This window comes from Echeneis naucrates, chromosome 1 (assembly GCF_900963305.1).
Source record: "Echeneis naucrates chromosome 1, fEcheNa1.1, whole genome shotgun sequence".
Taxonomy (NCBI): Eukaryota; Metazoa; Chordata; class Actinopteri; order Carangiformes; family Echeneidae; genus Echeneis; species Echeneis naucrates.
In genome coordinates, this window is record NC_042511.1 from 6864097 (window position 1) to 6891954 (window position 27858).

The following is a 27858-nucleotide window of genomic DNA, read 5'->3' on the forward strand; positions in this document are numbered from 1 at the left end:
TAATTGTTTTGGGTGCTCTGGGTGAACGCATATGCAATCAGTTTTATTATTTTTTGATTGAAAACATTCAATGTGTGTCTTAATTAAAATGCAAAACAGATAATTACAGAAAATCCTCCAACACTCATCAAATACTGGAACACTAATGGAGAAAATCGGATTAATGGCCTACACCTTAATCTCTTTGCCTTGGCTCTTAAAAGTTGCACATTCTCATTTATGAATGATTTATGTAACTAGCAATACTGTTTTTAATAAAAAAGAAAATGATTTCTCCGAGCCTTTTGTGTTCTTGTTGCTCGCAGCAGCACATCGGAGGAGGAGGATGATGATGATGAGGAGACAACAGCAGGGGGAGATGTGTCGCAAACATCCCAGAACTTGATATCAAAGTTTAAATGAAAGCGAAGTCAACACCGGAGAAAACCGGTGAGTGTGGAAACATCTGCTGTTCGCTAACATCCTCACAGCCAGGTGGGTTTTTAAGGTTTGGGTTGGGAAAAAAAATATTTTCATGGTCTGTTTTAAAAAAAAAATATATATATTTCTGATAAGTGAGGACGTATAAATTTAGTTGGTCGTTATGTGTTTCCCAGCTAACAACGGGGCTGGCTATGGTTAGCCACCGGATGCTAATTTAAGAGGCGTTTTTGTTCGTTTTAAAGGCCGAAGAAATGTGTATTATATAAGCTGTAAACATTAAAAGATGTCGCCAGATAACAGAAAATTAGATTTACAGTCAATGTTTAGCTTTGCCGTGAAATTTTAATGTCAAAGTGGCGGCTGGACCAAGATGGCGGCCTGTCCGGTCAATGTCATTGAGATCTGAAAGATAAAGTTTGCCTTAAAAAAATAAAGGATTTTAAAATAGTAGGCTGTGTTTAGGTCGTTGAAGATCGTTTGGATATGTTTTAGTACATTTAACGTGGATCATTTAAAAAACGTCAGATTTTAATTGCATTTAATTGAGTAACGTGAACGTCGCACAGCACAGTCCCGCTCCCACGTGCTGCGTTAGCGGCCCTCCGGTAAAAAACAACTTCAGTCTGTCCTCTCGCCATCTGAAGGATTCATGTGGACATGCAGAGATACTGCTGGCCGGGACATGAGCTGCAGCTTCTCGGAGAGCTGCAGAGACAACAACTCGGCGCCCAGTTCTGTGACACCTTGCTACAAACTGAGGGTGAGCTCAAGCTGCACAACTGATCCAAATAGAGATCTCAAGTGATTTCTCATATGAAACTGCTTTTGAGATATGTTCTGTGTCACTTTTCCTTCAGTAATTTTTGTGGTGTGACTAAATGGATTCATGCAATTAATAATCAGTCACTAAAAACATCAGAATAAAAAGATGTACATGAAATGAGAAATTAACTTTTATTTTCTCCTCTGCTTGTTTTATTGAAGGTATCTCAGTGCCAGCTCACAGTTGTGTCCTCGCTGCTCTCAGCCCCTACCTGTCTCAGAAGCTGTCAACCTCATCGCCTCCATTTGGCCAGAAACATCATCTCCAGCTGCAGGCTGTTAAGGCCCAGACTCTGCTGAAGCTGGTCGGTCTGCTGTACTCTGGGGAGCTGGAGGTCAATGGAAGCACAGAGCGAAATGATGTGCTGGCTGCAGCCAACAGGTTTGGGATTGCTAATCTTGTAGAGGGACAGAAAGACATGGGGATGAAAGAGGCAGAACTCCAGAAGAAGAGGCAGAGCCAGCAGGGTTGCAGAGAGAATGGAATTCATATAGAGGAGATGAAAGCTCAGGATAGGAGGAGGAAAATGCAAGATGCACGAGTTCAGACCAGAAGGTTGGATCCAGATTCTTCAGTTGAAAAGAGAATGTGTATATCCACAGGAACACAGACTGAAGACAGTGTTATACACACAGTGGACGTTTCTTTCTCAAGCCATGTGACTCCTCCAACCCGAGAGTCTACATCCTCTGTAGCTCAAAGTTTGGATTTTTCTCTCATTTTGCAACACCAAAGCAAAACACCTGATCCACCTTTTTGCTCCACTTCTTGCTCAGGGATTTCCAGCATGCCCCCCAAAGCGTTAAGCAAGGGCAGGTCTGGATTAAACCAGTCCTCTAACAGTTTAATAAATCCCACATCAACTCTGCTTTTTTCCAATTTACCCTTTTCCCTTAATGATGATTCAGTGGCCCAGAGGTCTCAGGAGCAGTCATCCGAGTTCAGTGACAGCACACAGGATCTGGGCGAAGAAAGGACCAAGCTGAAGAGTCAAAAAAGGGATGGTATGATGATTGACAACAGAGGAGATGTGGAGCAGTCAAGCCAGGAAAATAGAGATGAAGAAAGAGGGAGGTCTCCAGAGAAGGGGCATGCACATGACAGTTTCGGGAAGAGGAGTCTGGCTAAGGTGAAAAAGCTGCAGCAGATGATGGAGGCCACAGAAATTTCTATCAAGGTAAGAACAAGTTACGCTTTTGTTTTTTTGTTTTTTTCCTCAAGTAAACCTGAATAAATCTTCACTCAGAGTTTAAATGTCTAAAAATTAGGTGGGATTACCAATTAATCTTAACTATGTTAAAAATAAATTTCCATTTTATTTTTATCTGACTATAATAAAGCCCAATTTAAGTGTTTGGCTTAAACTGCAATAGACATGTTGAGTAATAGTTATGATGTCCTGCTGCCTGGCGTCTTGTATTCCCTGTCTTCTCTCTGTTTCCTTCAATAATTACAGTAAAAAAAATACTCATCATTTCAAATTTTCATGGGCAGAATGTTCAGTTAAGAAAATTACATTTTAGTTTCTTGTTGTGTTGTGATGGAATATACTCCTGTTGAAACAAATGTGTATGAAACTTCTGTTTGTTTTTGCCTCACTGCTGTATTTTTTTCCCCACTGTGCAGGTGAAACTGAGGAGGAGGAAAAAGACTAAAGGAGAAATGTGGGAGGTTGTGAGCATGCAAAACACAGATGAGATGTCAGTTCCTGCGTTACTGAAACAGGTGAATTAGCATGACAGTGAATTTAAACATAGCAAAAACAAAGGTATGATTCAGTAATAACTGATTCATCAACAGACAGTGTGTTTTATGATTGACCACAATTTGTATGTTCTTCCTCTGATCTTACTGGAATCTTGTTTTTAACCATCAACTCAAAAGACCTTGCTCATCTCTTTTCATCCTTCTGCTCCAATCCGGAAAGCCACCTTCCCCCACTGTCCAGCTCAGGCCAGTGCAGAGACCAGACTCCCGTATTCTTCGCCCTGCTGCCACTAGTCCCCCAGAATCCCTGCCAGGCCCCATCACTTCCTCTGAGTCCCAGCCACTATCCAGTAATGTTTTCACCTCAAACCAAAGCAACGGCCTTGAGCCCACTCCATTCCTCCAGCATCGGGGTTCTGTAGAGGAGTCTGATAAGTGGATAGATAAGCTGCTGGAGGGCGCCATGATGGGCCTCAACAAGCCCAGCTTGGAGAGTGACAACAAGTCGTCTCTGTACCTTCAGCCGAGCCATGACATAGCGCCGGCTGTTTTCCAGATCCCAGTTTTACAGAATGATGTCAAGCACAGTCAAATGCATGCTGCCAACAGTGCAGCAGGGTGTGCACTTTACCTGGATATGGCCACACAAAGTTACAAGTCATCCTCAGATAAAGGTATGTAAGTGCATTAGTTTGATCAATTTTTCTTATTTAACAGAAAAGGACGTATAATAGCATCCATTTTATTTTCACTCTTTTTTAGCTGATATCTCCTTTTGCAGAATTTGTGAGCTAGACTTCTTGCTAGGAGATATCTGAAAGAAATAGATTTTTTTTTTTTTTCATTCAACAAGGGAGAGGTTGAGTCATCCAGATGGCAAAAAACAAGTTACAGACAAGCTTTCACTATTTCGGCTGTTGTTCTGAAACAATGATATAATATTTACAATCTGACATAACTTTCTATTCCCTGAAACTATAAATATAAAAATATGCCGAACAAAAATATCTGCAACATTTGCAACGTCTGTGTGTATGACAGCGTGTTCCCATTCTCAGTATTCAGTAAGTGTGCCATACAAGCCAGGTGGATGTATCATCTTGGTAAAGGAGAAATTCTCCCTTAAATACTTTTACAAAAGATATTTGTGAACTGCTGCTGATCTGTTGGGACAAACACATGTGTTAGTGTTCTATGATCCATCTTTCTACACAGCGTTTGTGGGATACCTGAACCTTCATTTTCTAATTATTTGATTAATTTTGGATGACATTTCTGAATTTTTACAGTAAGTTCCTCTAAAATGTTGCTCTCTGTATGCAGCTGCTAAAATGGTTAAGAGAACCACAGTTATATTTTTCCACATCTGTCATGTATATATTCGACTCAGGCTACCAACAGATATTTTCCATGTCTATTTTTGCCGCTCGACTGTTTGTGTCCTTGTGCTCTAAATCATAAAAGGGTGCTAGAAGGAAACCAGAAGCTGCCACGCACATAAGCTGATCCAGTGTGTCTCTGAATTTAGCCCACCAGAGTTTTGTTGGCTGATGTAGATTGATGGGAGTCTTCCTGCCTGTTGTACAGGTATCTATTGTTGTTTCACTGCTCAGAACCAGCCCAGATGCTCAAACCTTTCATGTGCACTTCCAGATGCTGCGTTAATCCAACACCAGCTGGAGTGCTCTCAGCAGAATCCTGAATCCGTCACACCCACGTGGCACAGAGACGAAATGAGCCTTCAGAGCATGCATTTGTCCAGAAGTCAGGAATGTCACCAGCCTGCTCCACTAATGAGATCAGTTACATCGTCAGGCTTCTTCTCTGCTGGACAGTTTTTACCCCTGAATAATGATATACAGTCCATGCATCCTCTGTGTTTACCTTGCATGGATGATTTGTGGCTTCCCCCATGTTTGTCTCCATTAGAGCTTCATACCTCAACCACAACACATCAGTCTGCCATCAACAACACAACAAACCTCGGGGTTAAAATTCAGCAAGAGACATTTCAACATGGGCGACCTTGGCTCACAGAAACCCCTGGAACACTACAATTTCCTCTGAGTGGGAGCTCTCAGAGCAAGAAAGAAAAAAAGAGTGTGTCTGTACCACAAGATACAAACTCCAGCTCTTGGTCAAAGCTGCAAGCACAGAATGAAGGAAACTGGGAAAAGCCTCATCCTACAAAAGAGGCGGAAGGGAGAGGACCTATTTCTACAGGTCAACAAAATGCTGCAGAGATGAACTCTCACATAAGGAAGATGAAGATCGGTGACATTGCAGTAGCACCTAAAAGGAGGAAGACCAGATCCACCAGGCACTCGGAAGATGCTGCTGGATCTGTCTTGGCAGGCAAAGGTGTAAGGGTTGATGAAGGAGCATTCAATCAAATTAAAAGGAGCATTTGCCTGGTCAGTTTGTCAAGGAATAATGTGCTGGTGAAGGAAAGAGAAATGGCCAGAAGCTCTTTGAACATTGCATCCAAATTTTCAGGGAAACCAAATCAACCGTCGTCCTTCTCAGAAAGTCTTAGCGTTAAAGACAGACTGTCTGGAGGGAAAACTGATTTAACACAGATCAGAACCAGGGATTTTTTTAAGAAAACTGAAGAGTCATATGACACCAACCCAGAAATGCTCTTTCCAACACCCCTGACCCACATAGTTAAGACAACGACTAAACAACAGATCACAAGCCAAAAACGCAGAAGACAGACAAAAACATTTCCCAAAGATTTAACCCTTCCGACAAATAATCCTGCTGTTGACAAAACCAACCATAGCAAAGAAAGTCAGCTGAAAATAGCAAACCATTTTCTAAAACAAGATTTGCAACATGGGGACGTAGCACAGCAAAGGTGCAACAAAAGAAAGACAGATAGGCGCACAGAAGTGTCAGTTATTCCCCTGAAGAAGGCCTTAAGTGTTGAGAGCACTGATGAGCCTGAGATTGTCCCAGAAACAGGGAAACTTGAGAGCCATAAAAGGTCACGGATGGTCCCTCTGAAGAAACTTCAAAATCTTATTAAAAGGCAACACTCAAAGCTGAGGCGGTCCAGAGAAAGCCAGGCTACCAGTGGAGCTGTAGGAGAAGATGTCCAGGAAGGGACGTCCAGTAGATACAGCGTGCGTGAAGATTCAACAAAGAAAATAACTTCTCAGGTCACAGTTGACAAAAATCACAATCTAATTTCCAACAAGGATATTGAATTACAGCAAGATGACACAATACTTAAATATACCTACCAGGAGAGAAGTATTTTTGGTAAAGCTCGGGCAGTGTTTCGCTTTGAAACCTCAGAGGAAGAAGTAGCCAAAGCGGCAGCTGAGAGGGAGCAGCCTCTGGAGATCTCTGATGGAGGTGAGGTGTCTGTTGTGTTCTGATAGTCTTCTGTTATTAGCACATTTTAAATCTTTTTTCTTTTTTCCCCTCCCTTATGCGGGTGTTGATTGATAATCACACTCTGAGCTGTACAGTTAACCAAACCTTTACAAGTGAAGACGAAAATGCAGCATTTATTATAACAACATTTAATCCTCAGACAATTTAACTAACAGATAATGAGTTTCTCCTCTGAATACATGTTCTTCGTGCAGTTTCATTTGCTGGGAACAAGTATGTAAATTAATATGACACGCAAACTTCTTGTGTTAATTCATCTGCTGACATTGGCTGGTTACTTTTTTTAGTAGTCTGTCAATCATGGGTTTAGCCATACCTTAAAGCAGAAGCTGCTTTATTTATCTCTGAATAGGAGCGTCATTTTAAGGATGATCATGATATTGCATTGAAGTAGACCTGAAATTGGAAACTGAGACCATAAACCAATAAATCAAGTGCTTTTTAGGGCCATTTTCTTATAGACTGAAATACAATGACTTCTTTTTTCAAGCAGCAGTCGCCCCCTGATGGTCCTTAGATTGAATACAGGTTTAAGGCTCTGTTGTAGGCTTCATTTGCCTGCTCCAGTTTACGTTAATATAAAGTCCAAGGGAAACATTTGTGCCAGCAATCTGAAAAGTGACATGTAACTTTCCCCGCATGCAGTGGCACAACATTACCTGTCAAAATATAGCTGAGGAGAAGTATCATGTGACATGAAAAGGAAGATGTAGTTTAAAATGGCATGTTTTCTTTAGCATGGACAGAGTCCAACATGGGAGAGTCAGATACAGCCCAGCAGATGATTGTCATCGATGAAGACTCATCTGACAGGGACACTCACCTTCCTCTGGAAATCAAACCACCATCAGATCACAACTCGCACCCAAAAACACATCTGTCAGCCCCTGGAGGGATCAGCAGGACCCCGGACTATGATGAAGAGGAGGAGGAAGTGGAGATAGATGTCCTGCTTTGCTCCCCGTCGGTCAAAGTGCCTCAGACCAAAGAGAGCGAAGGTGGACACAACATGGATGCCAGTCCAGACAATGATGCAGAGGACGAAGACATGAATGAGATCGATGTGACTGGAGATGAGGTGGACTAACTTTTGCACTGCTTTACAGTTTCTTTTGTGCCAAGTTCTGTTCTTTGCCAGATTTATTGTCCTTTGTTCTGCTTTTTTATTGATGTTCACAGATATGAAGGTGTGTACAAGAGATATGCACGTTTATTTCAATTTATCGCATTCACTGAGTTCAATATAAGGTTTCATTAATAATATGCTTAACCAGCGTTACTAGTCTGAAGACATATTCATGTTTATATTTAACATTTGTCACAATTTGATTAACCTCCTGAGTATAGTTTGAATTGTTGGACAGATTAACATCAAAACTGTAATTATAAAAAGAACTTAATCTTGAGCTTGTTAAATGTTGAATGTAAATGCTATTATGATGGTTTATTAAAGGAGAGGCCAGTTGTCCTGTCAGCAGACGTAGGTCCCCACTGTGGCCAGCAGGCGGCGCAACTTTTTCATCGATTCAAACTTTATTGACAGCGGAAGTAGCAGCGGAAGCAGCACACACGTGTTTTGTTGCAGATTTGAAGGTTACAGCCAGAGCAGGAGCAGGAGATTCGTGTGTTTTCTCCCGGCAGAGAGGGCCACCAGGACGGACAGCGTGCACGGGAAGAGCCCGGAGTGAGCAGCGGACATGGATCCCATGAAGGCGCAGCAGCTGGCGGCGGAGCTGGAGGTGGAGATGATGGCCGACATGTACAACCGGTAAAGCCCTCACAGCAGCAACACGCTCAGCTAACTCCTGCTCTCATGGCCTTCATTCATAGTCTTCATCAAATCACAGCTGAGGTGTCCAAACGAGCTCAGTGATCATGCAGCTGTAGGCCAATAGATCCTGGCTGCTGCTGGTTACATTAAACCACTGCGGAAAAATTACTGTTTTATCCAAGTAAATCGAATAGGAAAGGGTTATTTTATACTAGGGGTGCTTGTTTCTGTGATTTCAATCAATAGGAGAAGGGAGAATTGAAAATATGCAGAATCTATATTGCCATTTTTTTTATTATTTTATTGTCCAACGAGGGGAAATTACTGCAGCAGAGGACAAGACATAACACACAATATACGAAAGGACAGTCACAATAATAAATCAGTAAGAAACAAACATGAACAAGAATTCAATGAATAAAATGCATCTGTTGGGCAAGTAAAATAAAATATCCCCGTTTAACAAAAAAGCGCAAGACCTAATAGAGTCCTGGTGCAGTCATATCAGCAAAACGCTACTGTGCAAGTTACCGATGCAGCAGGAACGAAGGGAAATTTAAATCTGTTGCTTTTAACCCTCCGCCACGAAGGAAAAAGAACAACGTCTTCCGAGGGAAGGTGGTGAAGACTGGCTAAGGATGGGTTGTGCCTTCCGCAGAACTTGTCTCGCAGATGACTGACAGAGAAAGCTGCTGATCGCCAATAATCTTACTGGCTATCTTTAACAAAGTGTGACAGACGACTTTTGTTCTGCACCCCGAGGTTGCCATACCAGGAAATGATGCAGAAAGTTAAGATAGACTCAAAGATTTATAGAATACAACCAACAGTGTCTTGTAAGTATTCAGTCTGCGCAGAAAGTAAAGTCTCTGCGGGCCCTTTTTGCAGATTGCAGATGTGTTAAAATCGAGGTTCAAGTTCTTATCAATCACTGTTCCCAGATATTTGTAGCTCTCCACTTCCTCAACAAGTGAGCCCAAGTGAGTTTTTCCATTACAAAAGAATAGTGGACTATTAAATAAATCTGTTAAAATTTTATAAATGTGTTTCATGAAACCTTTGGTTTGGATGGAGAAATACAAGTTTAACAATTCTCCTCTTCCCCATAATGCCTTAATCACCTTTATGGATCTTGACAACCTGAGTGGTTTAAAAAATAATAATAATAATAAAAAAAATAAAAAGGTGTCTGACTTGGTGTAGTAATACACAAGGTTTTACATTCAGATGTGGGTGGCTGGTGGAGGTAAAACGCTGCTGTAGAGCTTAGGGTTTAAACATTCAGCTAAGCGTTGGTCCCGATCACTAAGAGGAATCCAGTCAAAATGTGGATGTGAAAGCTGGACCACACTATAGCCAGGTGTGGTCAGGTGATGTCTGCTGGTTTTTACCGTAGCAGACCTTCTGACTTGTCGAGAAAACCTCGTGTATATTTAATTATGTTGTAATGAAATGACAAGAGTGCTTCTCATGGAATGACCATTAATCTACACCAGTGAGCTAGCACGCACAGAACCAGAGCCCTTTAACTGTCTGACGCCGGTGTAATTTAGTCAACATGCATTATATTATCACTGAGCACTGATCTCTCCCTGCCATGAAGTACAGAATAAATAATAGCTGATGCAGAAGTCTTCCAACTGGTTCAGAAGCTGCTTTATCCACCTGTATTTTAATGTGCGGTGCATATTTGCATGAGTTTAAACATGTGGGGTGACAGTTGAAACTGGTTACACTGGAAAGACTTAAACATCCAATCTGTGTGGAGCAATGAGACTGACTGTTCTCAAGATAAAACATTAGGGCTGCAAATCATGGATATGTAATCAAAATTGCAGGAGCTGCCAAAGGGAAAGATAAACTATAAGGACCAGTAAAAAAAAAAAATAAAAATAAAAAAATGTTATGTTTTTATTTTTTTGATAAAGGTAAACTCTGTCAAAACAGTGTTGGTGCACTCTAAGTGTTGTGATGCAACACAGATACCACGGCTGACAAATTATTTACACATTTACACATAAAAATGTTATTTATTGTCGGTGAATATGAAATGTTAGCACAGCCGTTCCTGAAATCATGAGTCATATCATGATAGCTGCCAAAATAACATTGATATGTGTTTTTGCATTTCAGGTAGCCCTTCACGCATCGATGGCATATTTACATAAACTGTAAATAATTTTGCACTGTAAGGTTTGATCAGCGCTGTATTAATTCCATCACTGACTGTGAGACTACAGCTGTCAAAACATGGGTGATGGAAATGAAATTTTCCCTCAGCAGTTTTTCACAAATTTGGGTTAATCTTATAAACTAATATTAATAGTAGACACGGACAATGGTGAGACATATTTAGATGCTGTGCCACAGTGAAATAGCCTGGCTTCATTTTGACCATCTAATTATAGTCCTTCCTTCCTTTTCTGACAGAATGACCAACGCCTGCCACAGGAAGTGCGTGCCGCCGCATTACAAGGAAGCGGAGCTGACAAAGGGGGAGTCTGTGTGCTTGGACCGCTGCGTGGCCAAATACCTGGACCTTCACGAGAAGCTGGGACGCAAGCTGACAGAGCTCTCGGTCCAGGACGAGGAAATGATGAGGAAGGCTGCTGTCGGTAGCGGATAGAGACAGTGCTGAAGGAAATGAGACGGGGAACTATTCGGTCATGGGATGGGATTAGCATGTCTGTTTTCTCTAAGATGAGAGAGTGGTTTTTATATAAGGGGTGGGTTAGTTGGGGGGGGGTTATTTAAACTTAATGCTGGGTTCAACTGAGACAAACTGCCTCCTCTACTGCAGTAGAGGATGATGACCAGGATGGACTAGGAGGACACACCAGAGCCTTTGGTGGAACAGCATCATTTCTGGAAACGGCTCAGTGATCCACCGGTCTCTTGATCAGTCCGTGTTGTTGTACATGGCATGGTTATCTGAAAACTGACTGGAAAGTAGAAGCAACTAGGAGATAAAACACCATTTCTCAGTCATACTTTGTGCTTGTTTTCAGCTGCTCAAGAGTGCAGAAAACCGAATGATTTGTTGTAGCTCCTGAAACCATCTGCTGCTAAAAGCAGGTTTACACAAACACAAAGGAGAATGAGATTTCTGCAAACCTTTCTTTGACAAGGGCTGAAAGTAAACATGGGCCCTCCTCACCAGGTCGTAACACCACAATATCTTCAGGTAGCAAACTTCTGTTATGCATACAGTAGTAGCGCCACTTCTGGAACGACAGCTTGAATTACAGTGAATCGGATGTGGCCATGCACTGAATTCATTATGTGTTGCAATATGTTGTCTTTTTTTGTACAGCACACTGTGGAGTGTATTCTTTATTCAGTCCTTGACCGACCGACAGGCAGGCTCATGACTGGGTGATTCTGGTGACATGGATATGTACTGAAGATGGACTGAACTCTGTTCATTTGTCATTCTTGTCTAATCTGTTGTGTGCGTTGTCAGTGGACCAGATTTTTTTTTTTTTTTTTTTTTGTGACTTCTTTTTTTTTTTTCTTCGTTTGCCAACCACCATGACAGAGTCTTATCTGCAATATTACAGAAGCTGCAGTGTTTCATTGTACTCTAATTAAACAAAATCAAACTTTGTACAAACATCCTGAGGTGCTGAAGTCATGCTTTATACCCCCCCCCCCCCCCCACCTCACCTCACGCTGGCAGCTGCCGGGTTTCCTAAATGTGTTCCTGCACCTTTAAGAGAAATGTGCCACGTTTGAGTGAGGAAGTGAAGAAAAGTGACTTTCATTTCCTCCGTGAAACTTTTTATTTTTGCCGTCCCTCCGTTAGAAGAGAAAGGGGAATTGAGGTGGACGGACCTGTCTCAGGTGGACTTACCTTTCCCTCCCTGCTGTCCTCGAGGAGCCGCGGTGAGTGAACCTCGCGGCGATCGAACAGGTGACCCCAGAGAAAAGGCGTGGCGGGCGGAGAAGGGCGGACTTTCACACACCGGCTCTTTTCTCACAAATGTCCTGACACTTCACTTACCCCTCACTGTCTCTCCCGGATTAATTTCAATCGAAATCACAGAGCTAATGGAGGAATCTGCTTATTTGGTTTTTCTAGTAATTGCCGGAAAAGGTGCTTTTTGTTCATCCGACGGTCGTTGTTAGTACAGAAAGTTGTGAGCTTACGTAAGTTTACGAAAGTGTAGTTGCATTTGGTGAGATCAGGGACCGCACAAAGGTTATTGTGCGGAACATATGGGGGGGGGTTGACTTCCTCTTTTTTTTAAAACTTCAAGTTCATTTTATTTTTGTGAGATTCACAGAACCCAGTGTAATGTAAACAATTTCATCATGCATTTATTCATCCCATGCTCATAAATGTGACATATCTATTGTCCTTTTGGGCACAAGGATGAATAAATCTTTTTTTTTTATTATTATTATTTTTGGGTCAAGGGTTAACATCGCTTTGATCTTTGCCCCAAGAAAGTATATGCTAAATATGATAAAATACACTTACCCTTAAAGCCTTCAATTACCAAGATGTTACAGTTCTCCAATGGCCTCTTCACTATATATTATATGAACATCTGCAGACATGGGTGTACACTGCAACTGCGAGTGAGAGGCTGTATTACTATTGGACAAGTTTTATAAAAAAAAATAAAATAAATAAATCACAAAGTAAAATCTCTTCTTTATTAAACTGCTGGATGGATCCTGTTTGTTTTAAGTATGCCTGAGGTTTATCTAGAACTTGACTGGATCCCTCCCTTTGGCAAACTGAGTTGTTTGGACATAATTTAAAACTAGTCACACAGTTCACTTCAGGCCCAAAAACATGTTGTCAAGTTAAAGGACCTCTTTGTAGAGCTTTGTGATATCATTGCGCTTAGACTTAGATCAGGGCACAGCTATAACACTATCTGTGCAACTTGTCGTTTTTACTGAAATAGATTTTTGTAAAATGGAAGTGTAGACTTGCTCTGATAAAACAGTGACCATGCAGGAAATAATTTTTTTGGGGTGACCTGGAATTTGCCATAATCCATAGCACTGGTCCAAACTATTTTTGTGGCATGAGGAAATGTTTGCATATACATTTAGAGGCATTGCTATGTAGGGGACCATTCTCTTCCCCACTCAGCATGTGATAATTCTCCAGAGAAAGTGCAGTGAACCACCTTATTACTCATTGTTTCCACTAGATGGAGGCAGCTGATGGAGAAGAGCAACATTTTGCACCACCTCCCATTGGGGACATGAATGAGCTGCTGAATCCTGGCCAAGAAGAAAACATACAGGGCCAAGTGAGCTGTTCTATGAAAATCACTCATACAGTTTCTGCCAGTCTTCAGTTTCGCAGTAGTTTAATTGCATTTTCAACTTTTTTTTTTCCCTCAGATGGAAGAGTTTTTGGGTCCACATTCAGAATACAATGAGGAGGAAGAGGAGAAAAAATACTATAGAAGGAAGAGGCTGGGAGTCATTAAAAATGTTCTTGCAGCCAGTTTTGGAGCCATGATTGTGTACAGTGTGTATGTGGGTGAGTGTGATGGGAGAAAAGACAGTGAGGAAAAAGAAACAGACAGAGATTCAGACTAATTTGCAATAATTTCCATAATTTTTTTTTGTGTGTCTCTGTATGTGTGCGTGTGTATTTAAGGTCTTCTACAAATGCAGCTGATCCTCCATTATGATACGACTTACCGGGAGGTCAAGTACAGCAACCTTGGACTTGAGGACATTGACCGTAAGATGCTGATGGGCATTAACGTCACGCCCATTGTAGGTCTGCTGTACACCGCTGTTCTCATCAGGTAGACAGAGACACACACACACACACACACACACTCTCAGATCATGAAACCTTTCATCTACTCGACATCTCCGTTTTATGTCTCCTTCAGGTTTCTAGGTACTAAGTGGATGATGTTCCTGGCTTCAGGAATCTATGCACTTTTTGTATCAACCAATTACTGGGAGCGTTACTACACATTGGTTCCATCTGCCATAGCTATTGGAGTGGCCATTGTGCCGTTCTGGGCATCCTTGGGAAATTACATCACTAGGTGAGAAGCAGAATGTAGGGGTGTTGAGTGGGTGAGGATATTTCTTAAGCTGTTGAAGCTTGACCCTCATGACATAACATTACAGAGGAGGGTGACCAATGCAGGTAGCTGTGATTTCTATCGAAAGATGGGTTGTTTTAAATTGTTACTCTTACTTTCACCATTTAGCTTCACTTATTACTGTTATTATTATTATTATTATTATGATAAATTACAGTCAAATATTTTCTGTACTAATAGTGTTATGCCTTTCTACTCTGATTCAACAGCCACAGCCTTTTTCCGTAAAGTATACGTAATGCTTCTTTAACAGGGATGTTTAAAGTGTAAGTGTGTGACTGTGTCACTGGTATCTCTGTGAGGTTTCAGTTTAATTTGTGAACAAATTTTGTTTTATAATTCTAGATAATTTCCCTGATGGCCTAACTGTAACCCTAAACCTCAGAAAACAACAGCACTGTTGAAAGAAACCAAATATATGACTCGTGCTGCTCCTCAAACTATGACTTTGCAGTGTTCCCATGTGAACTCGCATGCACTGACATACAGCAGGCCACAAACTAACATGTCAAACCCATGCAGGATGGCGCAGCTGTACTACGAGTATGTCAACTACGAGAAAGAGCACGTGCAGGAGCAGAAGAAGCTTCCTAAAGGAGCGTGCCACAGCTACATCATCGTCTTCCACTCAATCTTCAATATCATCTTCCATGTGAGTCTTCAGGCATCTTCTCTTCACTAATTCCTCATTTTTACCACATCAGGAAAAAAAGCACCTGTCCTGACTTCCCTCTCTTTCTCATCAGCTGAGCTTTGTCTTTGCGGAGTTCCCCATGTGCCTCGTCCTCAACCGCTACCTGCATGATGACAAGCACACTCTCTACAATGTCAAATTCTGCGGTAAAGACACATCACATCATCTCAAGGGATTCACAAAATTTCCCTTAAATCTGATTTACTGTAAATAGTTAACAGTTAAGTTTACACTACATGGCTGTCTTTTGGTCTGTAAAGTAAACTGATTACTGCAGAGCCTTTAACCTTTCTATCTAATGTCCATCAGGGAGCAATTCCACATGTTGTAAAACTGAGTCCGATGTATTTATAGACGTTTATGGGAAAAGGCCTCCTCATTTTATTTATTACCTCAGCAAACATTTTCCTGGTGAGTTTATGGTCTCAGTCTCTAGCTTCAAGTCATCTTCAATACAACATGATGTCGTTTTTGTTTCATATTTTTTTATTTTGAACATTACACCATGAAGCAGAGCGTGATGAGAACATGACTGTAACACAGGATAGAGTACAGAGCAGGTCGGATTGGCCACGGCCAACTTAACAACTGGAGGCTTCAACATGGCAGCAAACAAATCAATGGGTGACATCATTACATCATTTTATGGTGTAATTTATAGCTGCTGTGTCAGTAAATGCCTTAATCCATCACAGTTTAGTAGGCACTAGTGCACCGAAGGAAGCTCAGGCTGGCCCCCCAGAGCTGTCGTGAAACTACTTTACTAATGTGGAAACAGTTTTTCATGAAATATCATGTATTGTAGCGGAAATGCAGACAGGTTCAGCACAGCACATGACCACAGAAGACTTCCCCCAGATAGAGGATGTGCTCTTAGTTTCTTTAGTTTCATTGCGATTTGACGTAAAGCATGGAGCAGTAAAATGTTTCCTCTTCCTCCAAAAGGAGCAAAAGTCAGTGGTGTGATTCCCGGCTTCAACACCACCGTGCTGACGAGCCTTCCTCGCTCCATGCTGCTCATCCAGGTGGAGAGTGTCCTCATGGGCTTTGCCTTCCTGTCTATGATCATTGTAAGATCCTGCGCATACACTCTGACACAAACTCCTCCTCCCTCTCCCCCCTCAGATTCAAGTTGTTTAGATAATTTGTTAGTTTTATAATAATTGTAGTTGTGTTATTCATGATTAAGCGTGTTGCTCTACATCCTTAGTCAGAATCTTTTAAATGAAATCTAACACCATTTACTTTTATCCACAGTTCCTTGTGCTGTGTGGCGCCGCCCACCGGCCAACGGAGGAGATTGACCTTCGCAGCATAGGCTGGGGAAACATTTTCCAGCTGCCTTTCAAGCACCTGAGGGACTACCGCCTGCGGCTGCTCTGCCCCTTTTTTATCTACAGTGGCTTTGAAATTCTGTTTGCCATCACTGGCTTCTCTCTGGTACAGTTTGACTAATGAATCGTCGAGCAGGTTTAACTTTGATTTCTCAGTTTTGTTACATTCCTAAAAATGCCTTCTCTCCCTCTACAGACCTATGGTGTCTGCATTTTGGGTCTGAAAAATCTGTGGCTCCTGGTGGTCGTCTACGGCCTCTCCTGCTCTGTTTTTTCCTCCCTCTCCCTCCTCATCCTGCGCTTCCCCCGCTGGGTGTGTCTGATGAGTGGTGCTGTTGTGCACTTCATCTTGCTGGTGGTTCTGATGGCATTCTCCGTACAACGTAAGGAAAACCAGACCTACTCAGAATACATGGGCCCTTTGCTGGTGATCACCGCTCTGTGGGGCCTGGGCAGCGCCCTGAACAAGACGGGCCTCAGCAGTGAGTAGCAGCCGTGGTCAGGGTTTCTATATGGGGTGCCAACTAACTTTGTTCACAGTCACATTAACTCTTCTTCTGTGTGTGTGTGTGCGTGTGTGCGTGCGTGCGTGTGTGTGTGTTTATACTGCTGTTTTGTTTCCATCAAGAGTATGGAAACAACTTTTTACATTGGACGTAGTTGTTTGCATTGTCACTATTGATAACCTCACACCTTGTGTGTATATGTATTTATGCGACAGCTGTGATTGGTATGCTGTATGCTGAGGAAAAAGAACGCCTGGACTTTGTGTACACCATCTACCGCTGGTGGGAGGCCATCGCCATCTTCATAGTCTATCTGTGGTCCAACATGCCCATGAGGGTACGTTACAGAACATTTAGTGACTGTTTGTGCTTGTTTACTGCAAATTAAATAAATAAATAATTAAATATATCACCTATTTTTCCCATCTTTCCTCTCCGTTCTTACCCTTCAGGCAAAACTCGCCATCCTTTTGGCCACTTTACTGGTGGCCAGCTACTGCTATTGGTTGATGGAGCGTCGGCTGGCCAAGGACCTGCGCCCCAGACTGCCTCGCATTCCCCGACCACGACACAAGGTAATCGGTCACACTCCATCATGATACTGATACTCAATTTTGCTGCGAAACATGAAACAGTGCAGAAGAAGGTGTCCAATCGGAGTTTACTTGATGAACTATAACTAGAGCTCATGCTACAGCTGGACAAAGCCCATTAAAAGTCATCATAGAATTGGGAAATAGAAGAGCCGTTCTTTACATGTGCTCATATCTTATGTGCTTCATGTGTTACTTACAAATAGAAAAGCAGCTGAGCTGATTTTACTAGAATGAGCATTCAGCCTTACACATGAGAACTTCAAATACAAACACCTGCTGCACATGTTACAAAATGCACAAAATTAGTGTTGCTACATACACAAACAAGCCCGAGTGCAAGGATATCAAATACCCACCTTCTGATTGATGGTTGACGGGCTCTGTTTCCCAGACGGCTGTTTAACGTCCACTATTAACCATATGAACTGTGAGAACATCTGAATGGGCGTAAGATGTTAAGCCTTTATGCCATCAGAATGTAGACATTTCATTTTCTCATTTATATAGTAAACTGCATTTCAGAAATAAATAACTTTGTCCAATATTTTAGGACATCTCAGTGTAATAAACATAAAAAACAAGAAGCTGTATTTAAATAGCAATCAAATTTGTTAAAAGTAATTTCAATTTCTATTTTAATTTTAATTTCTGGTAAATCTGAAATGCCATTTTTGTGATTTCATATGTAATATAAACCCCTGACCAGGAGGAAAAAGGACCACCAAGTCAGAAGCCACATTTTTCATCACCATTGTATTTCAGGGGTTATTTTTGGGGTGTCTTTGGAAGAGTTCAGCCTGCCGCTGCATTGTTCTCTACAACAAAGCTGTGTCCTTCAGGAGCTTGTTTTAGTGGTGTCTGACGCAAGTTGTGCTCTGATGCAACTTTGTTTTCGTATTTTCATTTCGCTTCAATCTGAGGTTGTGAACATGGTGACCAGACACCAAACTATTTGACAGAAAAATAACTGGCAAGGCAGCTATTAAAAACAATAAAACTATTGTCATAGGTAGGTGGTAGGAGACGGACAGTCATCAATATGACATACCATTTATGCCCTCAGGTGAAAGGCTACCGTTACCTTGAAGAGGACAACTCTGATGAGTCAGACTCTGAGAAAAGTGAGGAGGATGAGGAGGAGAATAATGATGACGAAGAGCATGTGGTGGAAGAGATGGGAGCAGAGGACAGGGAGGAAGAGGGCCAAGACAGAGGGGCCCGGGGATCTGTGTCACCCAGAGCCAGGAGGAGAGGGGGACAGAGTCACCATGGCAAACATGTGAAGGACGAAGAGAGGGAAGAGCGTGAGGGAGAGTGAGAGAAAATGAAAAAGGATGAGAGGGGAGAGGATCCATTCACATTTCTAGATTTCATCCTTGAAATACGCAAAACTCTGACTTCTCACATAATTTATAAAGAAAAAGCTTCAAGCATCAGCCATGCCCAGCTGTAATCACAACACCATCCAGATGAACAGGTACAGAAAATTGAAACTTGCCATGCAACAATAGGTGCACTCCCAACAGGTAATACACTGGATAAAATAAGAAGCCTCAAAGGAGAACAAAAAATACCTTCTTTTAAATTATTTTTTGGCTCATATTTATCAGAGGTACATATAATTACAGAGTGAATGTTGCTTTTGTGCTTGGTCATTCAACATACTCTGTAATACAAAATAGTTTTATATAAAAGGAGAAAAAAACTGCAATGATCTGCGAGTGATAGAAAAAGAAAAGGGATTGATTTTCTACTTTTAATTTCAAGACAAAGTCATTTTTAATGTTATTGCTGGATGAGACTAGCATAAATACTTAAAATTGCCGATGTGCTTTTTTCTTTTATATTTTTTTTGCTCCACTGTTTAGACAAGTTTATGAAAGAAAGTAGGATTTCATCAGAAGCTCAAATTCTCTGATGTGATTCTTTGAAGGACGATAAATGTGAATGTACGTTTATGCTTTAATGTAGTTTTATCTGCATCATCTTTTTGTGTCTGGGGCATCATTATTATTATTGATGTGTCTGAATGTTTTCAGGTCGGTCAAACAATAAAAAAAGATGAATACTGTTAATGTTCATGTTAGCATACAGACCCTTGTTCAGTTACATTAACATACTGATGGTGAACAGCCAAACTAAAACTAGAGGGAAAATTCAGGTGAATCAGGGACCCCAAACTACCCACAGGCCCCAGAGTGAGAGTGAATGACAGTCTCTATATGTGGACCTGTGATAAACTGCCGACCTGTCGAGGGTAGACCCCGCGCCTCGCCCAGTGTCAGCTGGGATTGCCTTCCCTTCCTCCCACTACTGCGGGAAAGCAGTATAAAGGATGGATAGGTGGAGATGTAATACCTGTAATCTCTGATATTCAGAACAGTAGGACAGCTGAACGCTCTACATGAAGCTCGTTCTTACAGCCACTGCTGCTGTAAATGTAATCTAATCTAACTCCAGTATAAAGCATCATGCTCTACCAGACAGATGATAAAGGAGTGAGTGCAAAAGAGGCCAGTCCAGCTCGACATCAGTGCTTTGGCTTTCTTCTGTGTTTTAAAATCTTCCCTTTCTGTCAGGGTGACCTCATGTTCTCAATTTGTTATTTAATTTCTGAAAATGTGTGATATAACGCACATTTTTCTTTTTTTTTTCACAACACAGAAACAGCTTTGTTTGTGCTGAACACCCACCCCCAACAGGCCTTTTACTTGGAGCATGTGTAAATTAAAAAATTAAATATGGCTCAGTTGGGTTTTGCTTCTTCAGCTTCAGGGTCCCGCGTTGTGTAACTGAGCCATTGTTGATGTTTTCTGTAACACCCATGCTCTTGCTGTTAGGACAAGTCAAAATGTGTGGGGGGGAAAAAAAAAAAAAAAAAGCCTATTAATCATGAAAATTTGGCAAATTTGTTGACCCGTGATTGGCTGACATGGTGTTTGGGGGAAGCATACTTAAATTGTCATCAGTTATGAAAGTTATGAGTTATTATGAGTTAGTTATGAAAGATGCAAAATGTGTACGTCATTCCATCTGTTTGTACTTTACTGTACATAGTGATTCATTTATAGTGTCTGATGTTATATCATTCTCATTTGAAAGTGATTTCTGAGGATGTTTTATATTTTTATGATACGTACACTTCATGACTGGAGAAGGTTTGCCTGTAGTTTGCGCTGATAAAATCACAGTATGAGTTTCTGTTGAAACCAGCTGTAGAAGAAATGAATAAATTGTTGACCAACAACTGTGATTTCCTGTGATTTAACAGGTGGCTACCTGAGGTTGTTAAAGGGCCAGTGTGAAGGATTTGGTGTGCAGCATCAGGTGGTAATGATCTAACCAAAACCTATAAATGTAACTAAAGATTGTGCTGAAGCTAATTATGACTGTCAAAGTCACCAACTTTATATTAATCCAGTGGTGACTTTACACTTATTGCCATGGAACTGATGCAACAAATACAATTGTTGTACAGTTGTCATTGTGCTACATACCCACATATTCATTCCTATAGATTAAATTCAGAAAGACGTACGTATATTTTACAGATATAAGAGCAGATATATATTAATGACTTAACTTGGAAGAATTAAACATTTAAGATGGAGAAAACGTGACTATTGATGTATAAAATTTTCTATTGCAGGATTACAAGAGGGACATCTCATGTTCTGAATCTGAACTTTATTTCACTTGCACTAAGGAAAAAAGGATCGACAGAAACATGAGTATGAGTTGGGATGAAGAGGTAGCTGCTACATCAGTGATGGTTTGTGTTGTTGTCACGGTTCTGATTTCATGGAGCCCAAAGTTGGCCCCCTGAGGCACAGTGCCCAGGTGATAGCCTGGGACCAGGCTGTGCTGCTGTCGCTGCTCCTGATTTGGACCCTCTCAGTGCCTGATGCGTCTGATAGACTGGATCTTGGGAGTCTGGCAGTGGGAGCCCCAGTTTCTCCAGGCCTGGTAGTCTCCACTGTGTCTGTCACACTCCATGATGTACTGCTGACCCCTGTAGCCTGGGTACTCGTAGCACACAAAGCTGCGTGGCAGAAGATAGGGTTCATGAGTTGCTGGACAAAAAGACATTCCTTGTGTCTCCACAGTATTTGTTTTACCTCTGCCAACTTCTATTAATGGTAACATTATAGAATTAAATCATTTGATAAGGTCATTTATCATTCATCGTGAATTACGCCACATAAGATAAAATAAGATAAGATTTTAGGGTCATATGTGACCCATTGTGACACAAATTGTAGTGGTTGTCATCTCAAAGCAGATGTTTAGCTGGTGTTGTCATGCTCCGGACGAGGGCATAAAACACTGATACGAAGTAATTATTTCACAATGAACAGGAATATCTGAATCAACCCAGCAAACAATTGCTGTAAACTCTCACTCTGAACCAAAGTGGCAGACTGACCAGTCAACACACCGCAGCCATGCCAATAGTGTGGCTACAAAAAATGGCTTTGAGTGCATCACTCTGTAAGTGTGATCTAGCTTTGAGAAAGTGTTGGAAGCGCGTGAAACTGTAGTGCAGATTTGGGATTTGTTTTCTAGCAGTGTAGCTGATTAAAGTGGAGAGTAGAAAGTGATATAATCCAACTGAGGCACCTATAAAACAAATGAAAGGGAAGGTTCTGAAAGAATTTTAGATAATATGAAATTTCAATTGAGCTGAATGCCTAAATTAACACGATTTGAAAAGAGTAGACAGTCCATTTATACATGTTTCGACATTTACGTCCATCTGCTTTCTCAGCTTCCATCTCCTTTCTCCTCTTATTGTTTTTCTCTTTAAGATTCTCTGACTTGATGTCGAATGGGATCAATCAATTGCTGACTTACGCTCCACACTGCACATGCATGGAGCCCACCTCAGGCCTGAACCAGCCCATAGCCTGCAGGGAGGGGTAGTCGTCACACAGCTCAGTGCAGCGGCCCATGAAGTTCTCCCTCTCGAAAATCATCATACGGCTGCTGTGGTGAGACTGGGGAGAAGGTGGAGTGGAGTATTAGTGTGAAGTTGGCGTCAGGTCTCTTATACAGACGTAGACAGTGTAGCAGACATTTGGCAGTTGGCTCATTTCTATTTTTGAACCATCTCAGTCATTCACTTTGTGGCTCACTCCCTCCTTCTGTCACTGTGTCACTCACTATCATCAGTCACTATAATTTCCATTCGCATCCTTTCTTGCCCTGTCATTCCCACGTGTCTCTTTCTCAGTCTTATTTTAGCCCCCCGCCCCTGCAGGTACTCACAGCACAGTAGATAGGGCGAAAAGACATGAAGCGCTCTGTGTGGTAGGACAGGGAGCCGCTGTAGGCCTCCCAGTTGGGGTACTCGCCTCTCTCCAGAATGAACTGCTGGCCCTGGAAGTCATGATGCTCAAATCCTACCCAGCTGGAAACATGCAGGGAAGAGGTGAAGTGGTCAGATGGATAAGGAAATCTGTTTCAGAGTGTTAGCTGAAATCAGTCAGAACATACAACTGGCAAAGAGCACCGGACAAAAGAAAGCAGAAACAAAAATACATTAATATGAATCAGGTCTAAGGTTCTATATTAATAATGTGAGCATATCGGCGTCCGAAGAGAACCGCACACAGTCCGTATTCAGAAACTGAGTCCTAAAAACAAATGTCAAGACTTCTGTACCTTTGTGATGTCACAACAAAGCCACCATCCTCAGCCATGGACCATTGTCAGTCCACCTGGACCCGTCAGCCATCTTCCGATTTATTTGATCATTCAAATAACAGTAAGCCTTAATCCAGAACTTTGGATCATTACATAAATGTCATTGTAGGTACCGGGTTTGAGGGGCGGCCTGGGGCCTTTGTATTTGGCTTTGAATGTTCTACTTGTGCGAGTGTGGATGTCCTCCAGGCTCTCATTCCCTTCCACAGTCTGGAGACATGCAAGTTTGATAAATTTGTAATTCTACTTTGGCCATAGGCCAGGCTGGAGCCAGGGATTGGCTCTAACCTTAACCCTGCGTTACTCCACACGGATAAGCTGTATAGATAATACATCAATTAATGCATTATTTCTACTGTATCCTGCTTTCAACGTTTATTTTCATACATTATAGGCTTATTTTAAAAAGATATTATCAATATCCATGTAAGATATTGTGGAATTCCTGTTCAGTTTTGAAAAAAAAAAAACAAATAGATATGATAAAATGGCACAGTCCACTATCCCCTTTAGCATTCATTTTTTCACTTGAAAGCTTTTACATTAACAGGAAAAGAAAGACAAGCATACCCTTTTCTTGTTGGCTATAAAACAATTGTGCTCACAAATCAAAAAAATTACAATGCTTCAGTTAAATTTACAACATGGCAACTGCAAACAACTGACTACTTGAATACTTGCAGGCTGAGTTTAAGGAGACAACTTAGACTCTCCAGGCTATTTGCTTGTTTCTGGACGTAACCTCTTGCCAAGGTCTAGTTATCCACTCACTTTTATCAAAATAGTTTTGTTCAGTTACAGTATTTTCCTGTCCAAGTCTGCAAATGCCACTGTGTGCACTCTATAATGCCTGATAAATTGGAAATAACCTGCATTCAGCTGCATAATTCAGCAGGTGTTGGGAGCATCACTGCTCTGACTTTGGCAAGCTTTAAACTCCATGACTAAGGCCTGGGCTGTTAAATCTGTATAAATCAGCTCAAAGTAAAGTTCTGTTCTTATTTCTGTAAACACAATGAGGGTGGGACAAGTTTGCTATTTTACTTAAAGTGAAAAATAGAAGGCTGAAAGTCCATCAAAGTTCCTGAGTGTTAAAACTTCCAAATGATTTGGGAGAACTTTCCTTCAGATGGCTGCATGAAGTATACTGAAGAGGAGACACCGCTCCTGTTATTGAAATGTAGAATGACAGATAGTTGAAACTAAATAAAGGTCCTTCCATTTTACATGGCATATTTTTTGAACAGTTTGGCATCAAACTTCATCCCTTTACTGAGCAAGAGATGCCATCAGAGACTACAGGGCTTGTTTTCTTTTCAGGCAAGTCTCCTCTTCTCCTTAAGCTAACCTCTATTCCAGCTCACTAGCTGGGCCTCACATAGTTAGATGACTTGTCTATTAAATGTAGAACTTTCAAAATGAAAAGTGTCTTGAAAAATGTGTAAATACTATACTTATATAAATACACATAATTACCTACCGCTGCTGATGATATGCTAATGTGCCGGGATATTTCAAGAAATAAAGTAATTGCTGCTGATTCAGTCAGGAATACTTTGTGTTTTGAGGAAAAGTCTAGCAAGGGATCAATATCCACGGTGAAATCTGGCCCATTAAAGAAAACATTGACACCGTGTACTAAAGGTTTAAATTGTGTGCTCAAAATGTTGTGCTCTTCTCTGGTGAGAGCTTGACATTTTCCTCTGATACACTGTCTGAGAAATGACAACATTCTCCCAAAGCCATGAATAACACTCATGACCTTACGGACCGATGATAACTGTTGGCCAGGTGAGGCACATGTGTCAGGGCTAAACAGACGGTAGATTCAGACCACACTCGCTCTTCTGATGATCACAAACAGTAACTCTCTTTTTTTGAATCTTTTTGAAAAAGGGGAGAAAAAGAAGATATATAGTGGAAGACTCGTCACTATCTCATCATCTTCCTACCTCCATCTCACAGACACACACTTACATAAGCACACACACACACACACACACACAGAGGCAGTCAGCTGTCCACAGAGACTTGCAGGCGTACAGGCTGTGACTCACGCTCCACTCTCCACTCGGATGGAGCGGATGTTGTCCAGGCCGCAGTCATGGATATTGCAGCACTCCGAGGTGAACTCCTGACACCTGCCCTGGAAATGTTCCTGATCAAACACAGCCACCTGTACAGAAGACAGGGGGAGGTGTGAGTGTGTGAGTGTGAGTGTGTGTGTGTGTGTGTGCAGGGGGGCCACTCACCTTAAAGAAAGGGGCCGTACACATGCTGGGGAAGTACATGGGTGAGGTCATGTGGGTTTTATTGACTCTGTACATTTCTGCTGTAGAGAGCGGAGGACCAGAAAAACTGGTTAAAAACATAAAATGGAACAAATAAAGGACAAATTCAAATATATGGTACTGATAACAAACCGCGTCTTTCATTAGTGCAAACTTGTGGCGCTCATTAACAGTTTAGAGTGTTTCTGCTGCAGATATTCATGTTTTCACATGACGTTACCTACCTGGTGACACCTCGCGCTCCTCTCGCACCGGCTCCCCCTGACGTCAGCTTTGGGCTCAACCTCGCGCTTCTGTTTTATACCGGCGTCCCCGCGGGGCCGTCGTGCCCGCGCACGTGCGCTTGTGCTCCTGTCCCGCCAATGACAGTGAACGAAACTCCATCAACACTTCCGGTTGGCTTCTCCAAAATCAAGCTCCGTACACACGAAGGTCGATTATCAGGACCTCAGACCTCATTTGGACACAGCATATATTAATTCGTTTGACATACTACGAATTTATTTTGAGTCTGTGAATTGATGTGTGAGGCGTTTATAAATCTATAGACTGAGGTCAAAAACTGTAACTTTAACACGGCGTCTTAAATGATGTGCCAAAGGTAGGCTAAGGTATCACTCACTTCTCCCTATTTCTTTTTATAATTGCCAACTCATGTTACAAATTAAATCAATGAAGAATTGTTCACCTTTAACATTAACCAGCGATTACGAATAAGTAGTTTCATTATATATATATATATATATAATGTGTGTGGGTATATATACATTTTACATTTTAAGTATGTTCTTAAAATTTTAAGTATTAAACATGTACGGCTTATAAAATATTTCTTTTTGTACAAAAGCACACACACAAATACACACATACACACACACTTTCCCGTTCACATGAATATGAAGGTGTGTCCAAACTTTTGACTGGTAGTATATTTGTACAGTGACAGCTACTCTACTTTTTTTTTTTTTTTTTTTTTCCAATTTCGATTATTGATCGGGTCAAACTAAGTCGAATAGTCACTTCCGGTATTTCTGTGGCTGACGATGACCAACTTGACGCAGGTGAGAGTCTGAATGGCCCGTGCTAAAAAAAAAAAAAAAAGCTCAGTGTGTGTGCCCCCCCCCCCCCCTCCCCTCTCTCTCTGTGACCCTCTGTGACCTGCAGACTCAGCAGATCATATAGAGCCGCAGAGATGCGGGGCTGTTGTTGCTCTATTCGTATAGGTCAGCAGTGCCATCGTATAGAGCAACAATGGCCCGGACTATAGGCAGAGAATGAGCAGGATTTGGACGACCATCCAGCCAGCGCCGATTTACTGCTGCATCTCAAGAGGAGGAAGCCGGGATAAATTCAATTCAAGATGATAATTAGAAATAAATAATAGCAATGTGGCAGCAATGTTCGATTCAAAGCAATTTTAAAAAGTGAATATTTCTTGTGAAAAAGACACAACAAGCAAAAACAACTATTTCTAAATGCTGTCCTTGTTTAACAAGCACTCTACCTTTTCTCACTGATGCTGTTTTGTCAGACAAAGCCCCCACCCACCCACCAGTCCATCCTTCCAGACACCGCGGCCCGGTTACCACAGCAACAAGATACCCTTCCTTCATCTGGCCCTTGGTCACTGACGTTTTCAGAGTTCCTAACAAGGCTGCTATCAAGTTCCCAGCCTGAACATGTTCACTATCTCACTGACACACACATGCAGGTAGTGACCACGACAAAGTCACAGCCACCATCATTTCCCCAACGGGACCCCCACGGTCGCTGCTCTGCCCAACTCACTCTGGCTTCATTTATGACGGAGGTGTTATATGGGATTATATTCTGATAATGGGTGTGCAGTCACTCTGTCAGCTGTTATCACAGGATCTTGATTGAGGAGCCGGAGATGCATTAGTAAGAGCTCGACCCAAGAGTGCCGATTTCCTCTTGATGTCCTCCACTTTTTTCTGTGGAATCACTCACAGAGAGGGAAGTAGATCACTCCCCCCCCCCCCCCCCCCCTCTCTTTTCCTCCTCTCTTTTCTTCCGGCGAGCACTCATTTGGAATTCAAACTGCAGGATTCATTTGTCCTTTCCAATATAAATGTCTATGAATGTGAGGTCTGAGGGCAGGGGTGTTGCATGCTGCACACATTGTGAGGATTTATGAGGAAAATATGTAACTCATGATTCTCAGCTATTTAAATAAAATAAGCTTGACATGATTGACGTGCTAATGAAGCACACAGCATCCTTTTCAGCAGAAGACTTTTACTCAACAGCCCTCATTGGATATGCAGCACTGAAAGCTCATCATTGTCCTCTCAGGGAGCTTTGGGACGCTTCACATAAACACTGATGATCCGGCGATCATCAGTGTTTATGTAAATGTTGTATCCAAGGCCATCCTGTTGTATCCGAGGACATCACGTATTTTTTGTACTCCAATTATTTCGCCAGCAGAAAGTCACGCATCAAAGAAGCCTGTACATGTGAATACAAAAGAATCCAGATTGTGT

At 41.7% G+C, this 27858-nt stretch overlaps 3 protein-coding genes across 5 annotated transcripts; 2 read left to right on the plus strand and 1 right to left on the minus strand.

Moving 5' to 3' along the window:
* The first annotated feature begins 7944 nt into the window (after positions 1 to 7944).
* On the plus strand, positions 7945 to 11666 carry timm10 (translocase of inner mitochondrial membrane 10 homolog (yeast)). The gene is made up of 2 exons (XM_029506720.1): positions 7945 to 8126; positions 10560 to 11666. Exons 1-2 carry the CDS (start codon positions 8056 to 8058, stop codon positions 10753 to 10755), a joined length of 267 nt encoding a protein of 88 aa, XP_029362580.1. The 5' UTR covers positions 7945 to 8055; the 3' UTR covers positions 10756 to 11666.
* A 179-nt stretch (positions 11667 to 11845) lies between these two features.
* On the plus strand, positions 11846 to 20268 carry unc93b1 (unc-93 homolog B1, TLR signaling regulator). 3 transcript variants are annotated; one of them, XM_029502750.1, is made up of 13 exons: positions 11846 to 12042; positions 13301 to 13402; positions 13497 to 13638; positions 13759 to 13912; positions 14003 to 14164; positions 14747 to 14876; positions 14971 to 15064; positions 15864 to 15988; positions 16176 to 16358; positions 16449 to 16734; positions 16974 to 17095; positions 17211 to 17333; positions 18418 to 20268. In XM_029502750.1, the coding sequence occupies exons 2-13, from the start codon at positions 13301 to 13303 to the stop codon at positions 18670 to 18672; spliced, it is 1878 nt and encodes a 625-aa protein (XP_029358610.1). In that variant the 5' UTR covers positions 11846 to 12042; the 3' UTR covers positions 18673 to 20268. The 3 variants fall into 3 exon arrangements, with proteins under 3 accessions (XP_029358610.1, XP_029358603.1, XP_029358618.1); XM_029502743.1 differs by having other exon boundaries at positions 11846 to 12014; XM_029502758.1 differs by lacking the exon at positions 11846 to 12042 and adding an exon at positions 12119 to 12278.
* A 980-nt stretch (positions 20269 to 21248) lies between these two features.
* On the minus strand, positions 21249 to 25363 carry cryba1l2 (crystallin, beta A1, like 2). The gene is made up of 5 exons (XM_029510755.1): positions 25313 to 25363; positions 25118 to 25260; positions 22623 to 22764; positions 22209 to 22351; positions 21249 to 21396 (listed from the first exon to the last, which is right to left on the minus strand). Exons 1-5 carry the CDS (start codon positions 25361 to 25363, stop codon positions 21249 to 21251), a joined length of 627 nt encoding a protein of 208 aa, XP_029366615.1.
* Between the last annotated feature and the right edge of the window lie 2495 nt (positions 25364 to 27858).

Bases quoted from the DNA above. Each gene is read 5' to 3' on its own strand.
- timm10 (XM_029506720.1), top strand. From the start codon at position 8,056: ATGGATCCCATGAAGGCGCAGCAGCTGGCGGCGGAGCTGGAGGTGGAG. The intron at 8,127-10,559 runs GTAAAGCCCTCA...CTTTTCTGACAG, and splicing joins ATGGCCGACATGTACAACCG to AATGACCAACGCCTGCCACA.
- cryba1l2 (XM_029510755.1), bottom strand. From the start codon at position 25,363: ATGACCTCACCCATGTACTTCCCCAGCATGTGTACGGCCCCTTTCTTT. The intron at 22,765-25,117 runs GTGAGTCACAGC...GCATGTTTCCAG, and splicing joins ATCCGAGTGGAGAGTGGAGC to CTGGGTAGGATTTGAGCATC. The intron at 22,352-22,622 runs GTGAGTACCTGC...CCTTCTCCCCAG, and splicing joins TTCGCCCTATCTACTGTGCT to TCTCACCACAGCAGCCGTAT.
- unc93b1 (XM_029502750.1), top strand. From the start codon at position 13,301: ATGGAGGCAGCTGATGGAGAAGAGCAACATTTTGCACCACCTCCCATT. The intron at 13,403-13,496 runs GTGAGCTGTTCT...TTTTTCCCTCAG, and splicing joins AAGAAAACATACAGGGCCAA to ATGGAAGAGTTTTTGGGTCC. The intron at 15,065-15,863 runs GTAAAGACACAT...TTCCTCCAAAAG, and splicing joins CTACAATGTCAAATTCTGCG to GAGCAAAAGTCAGTGGTGTG.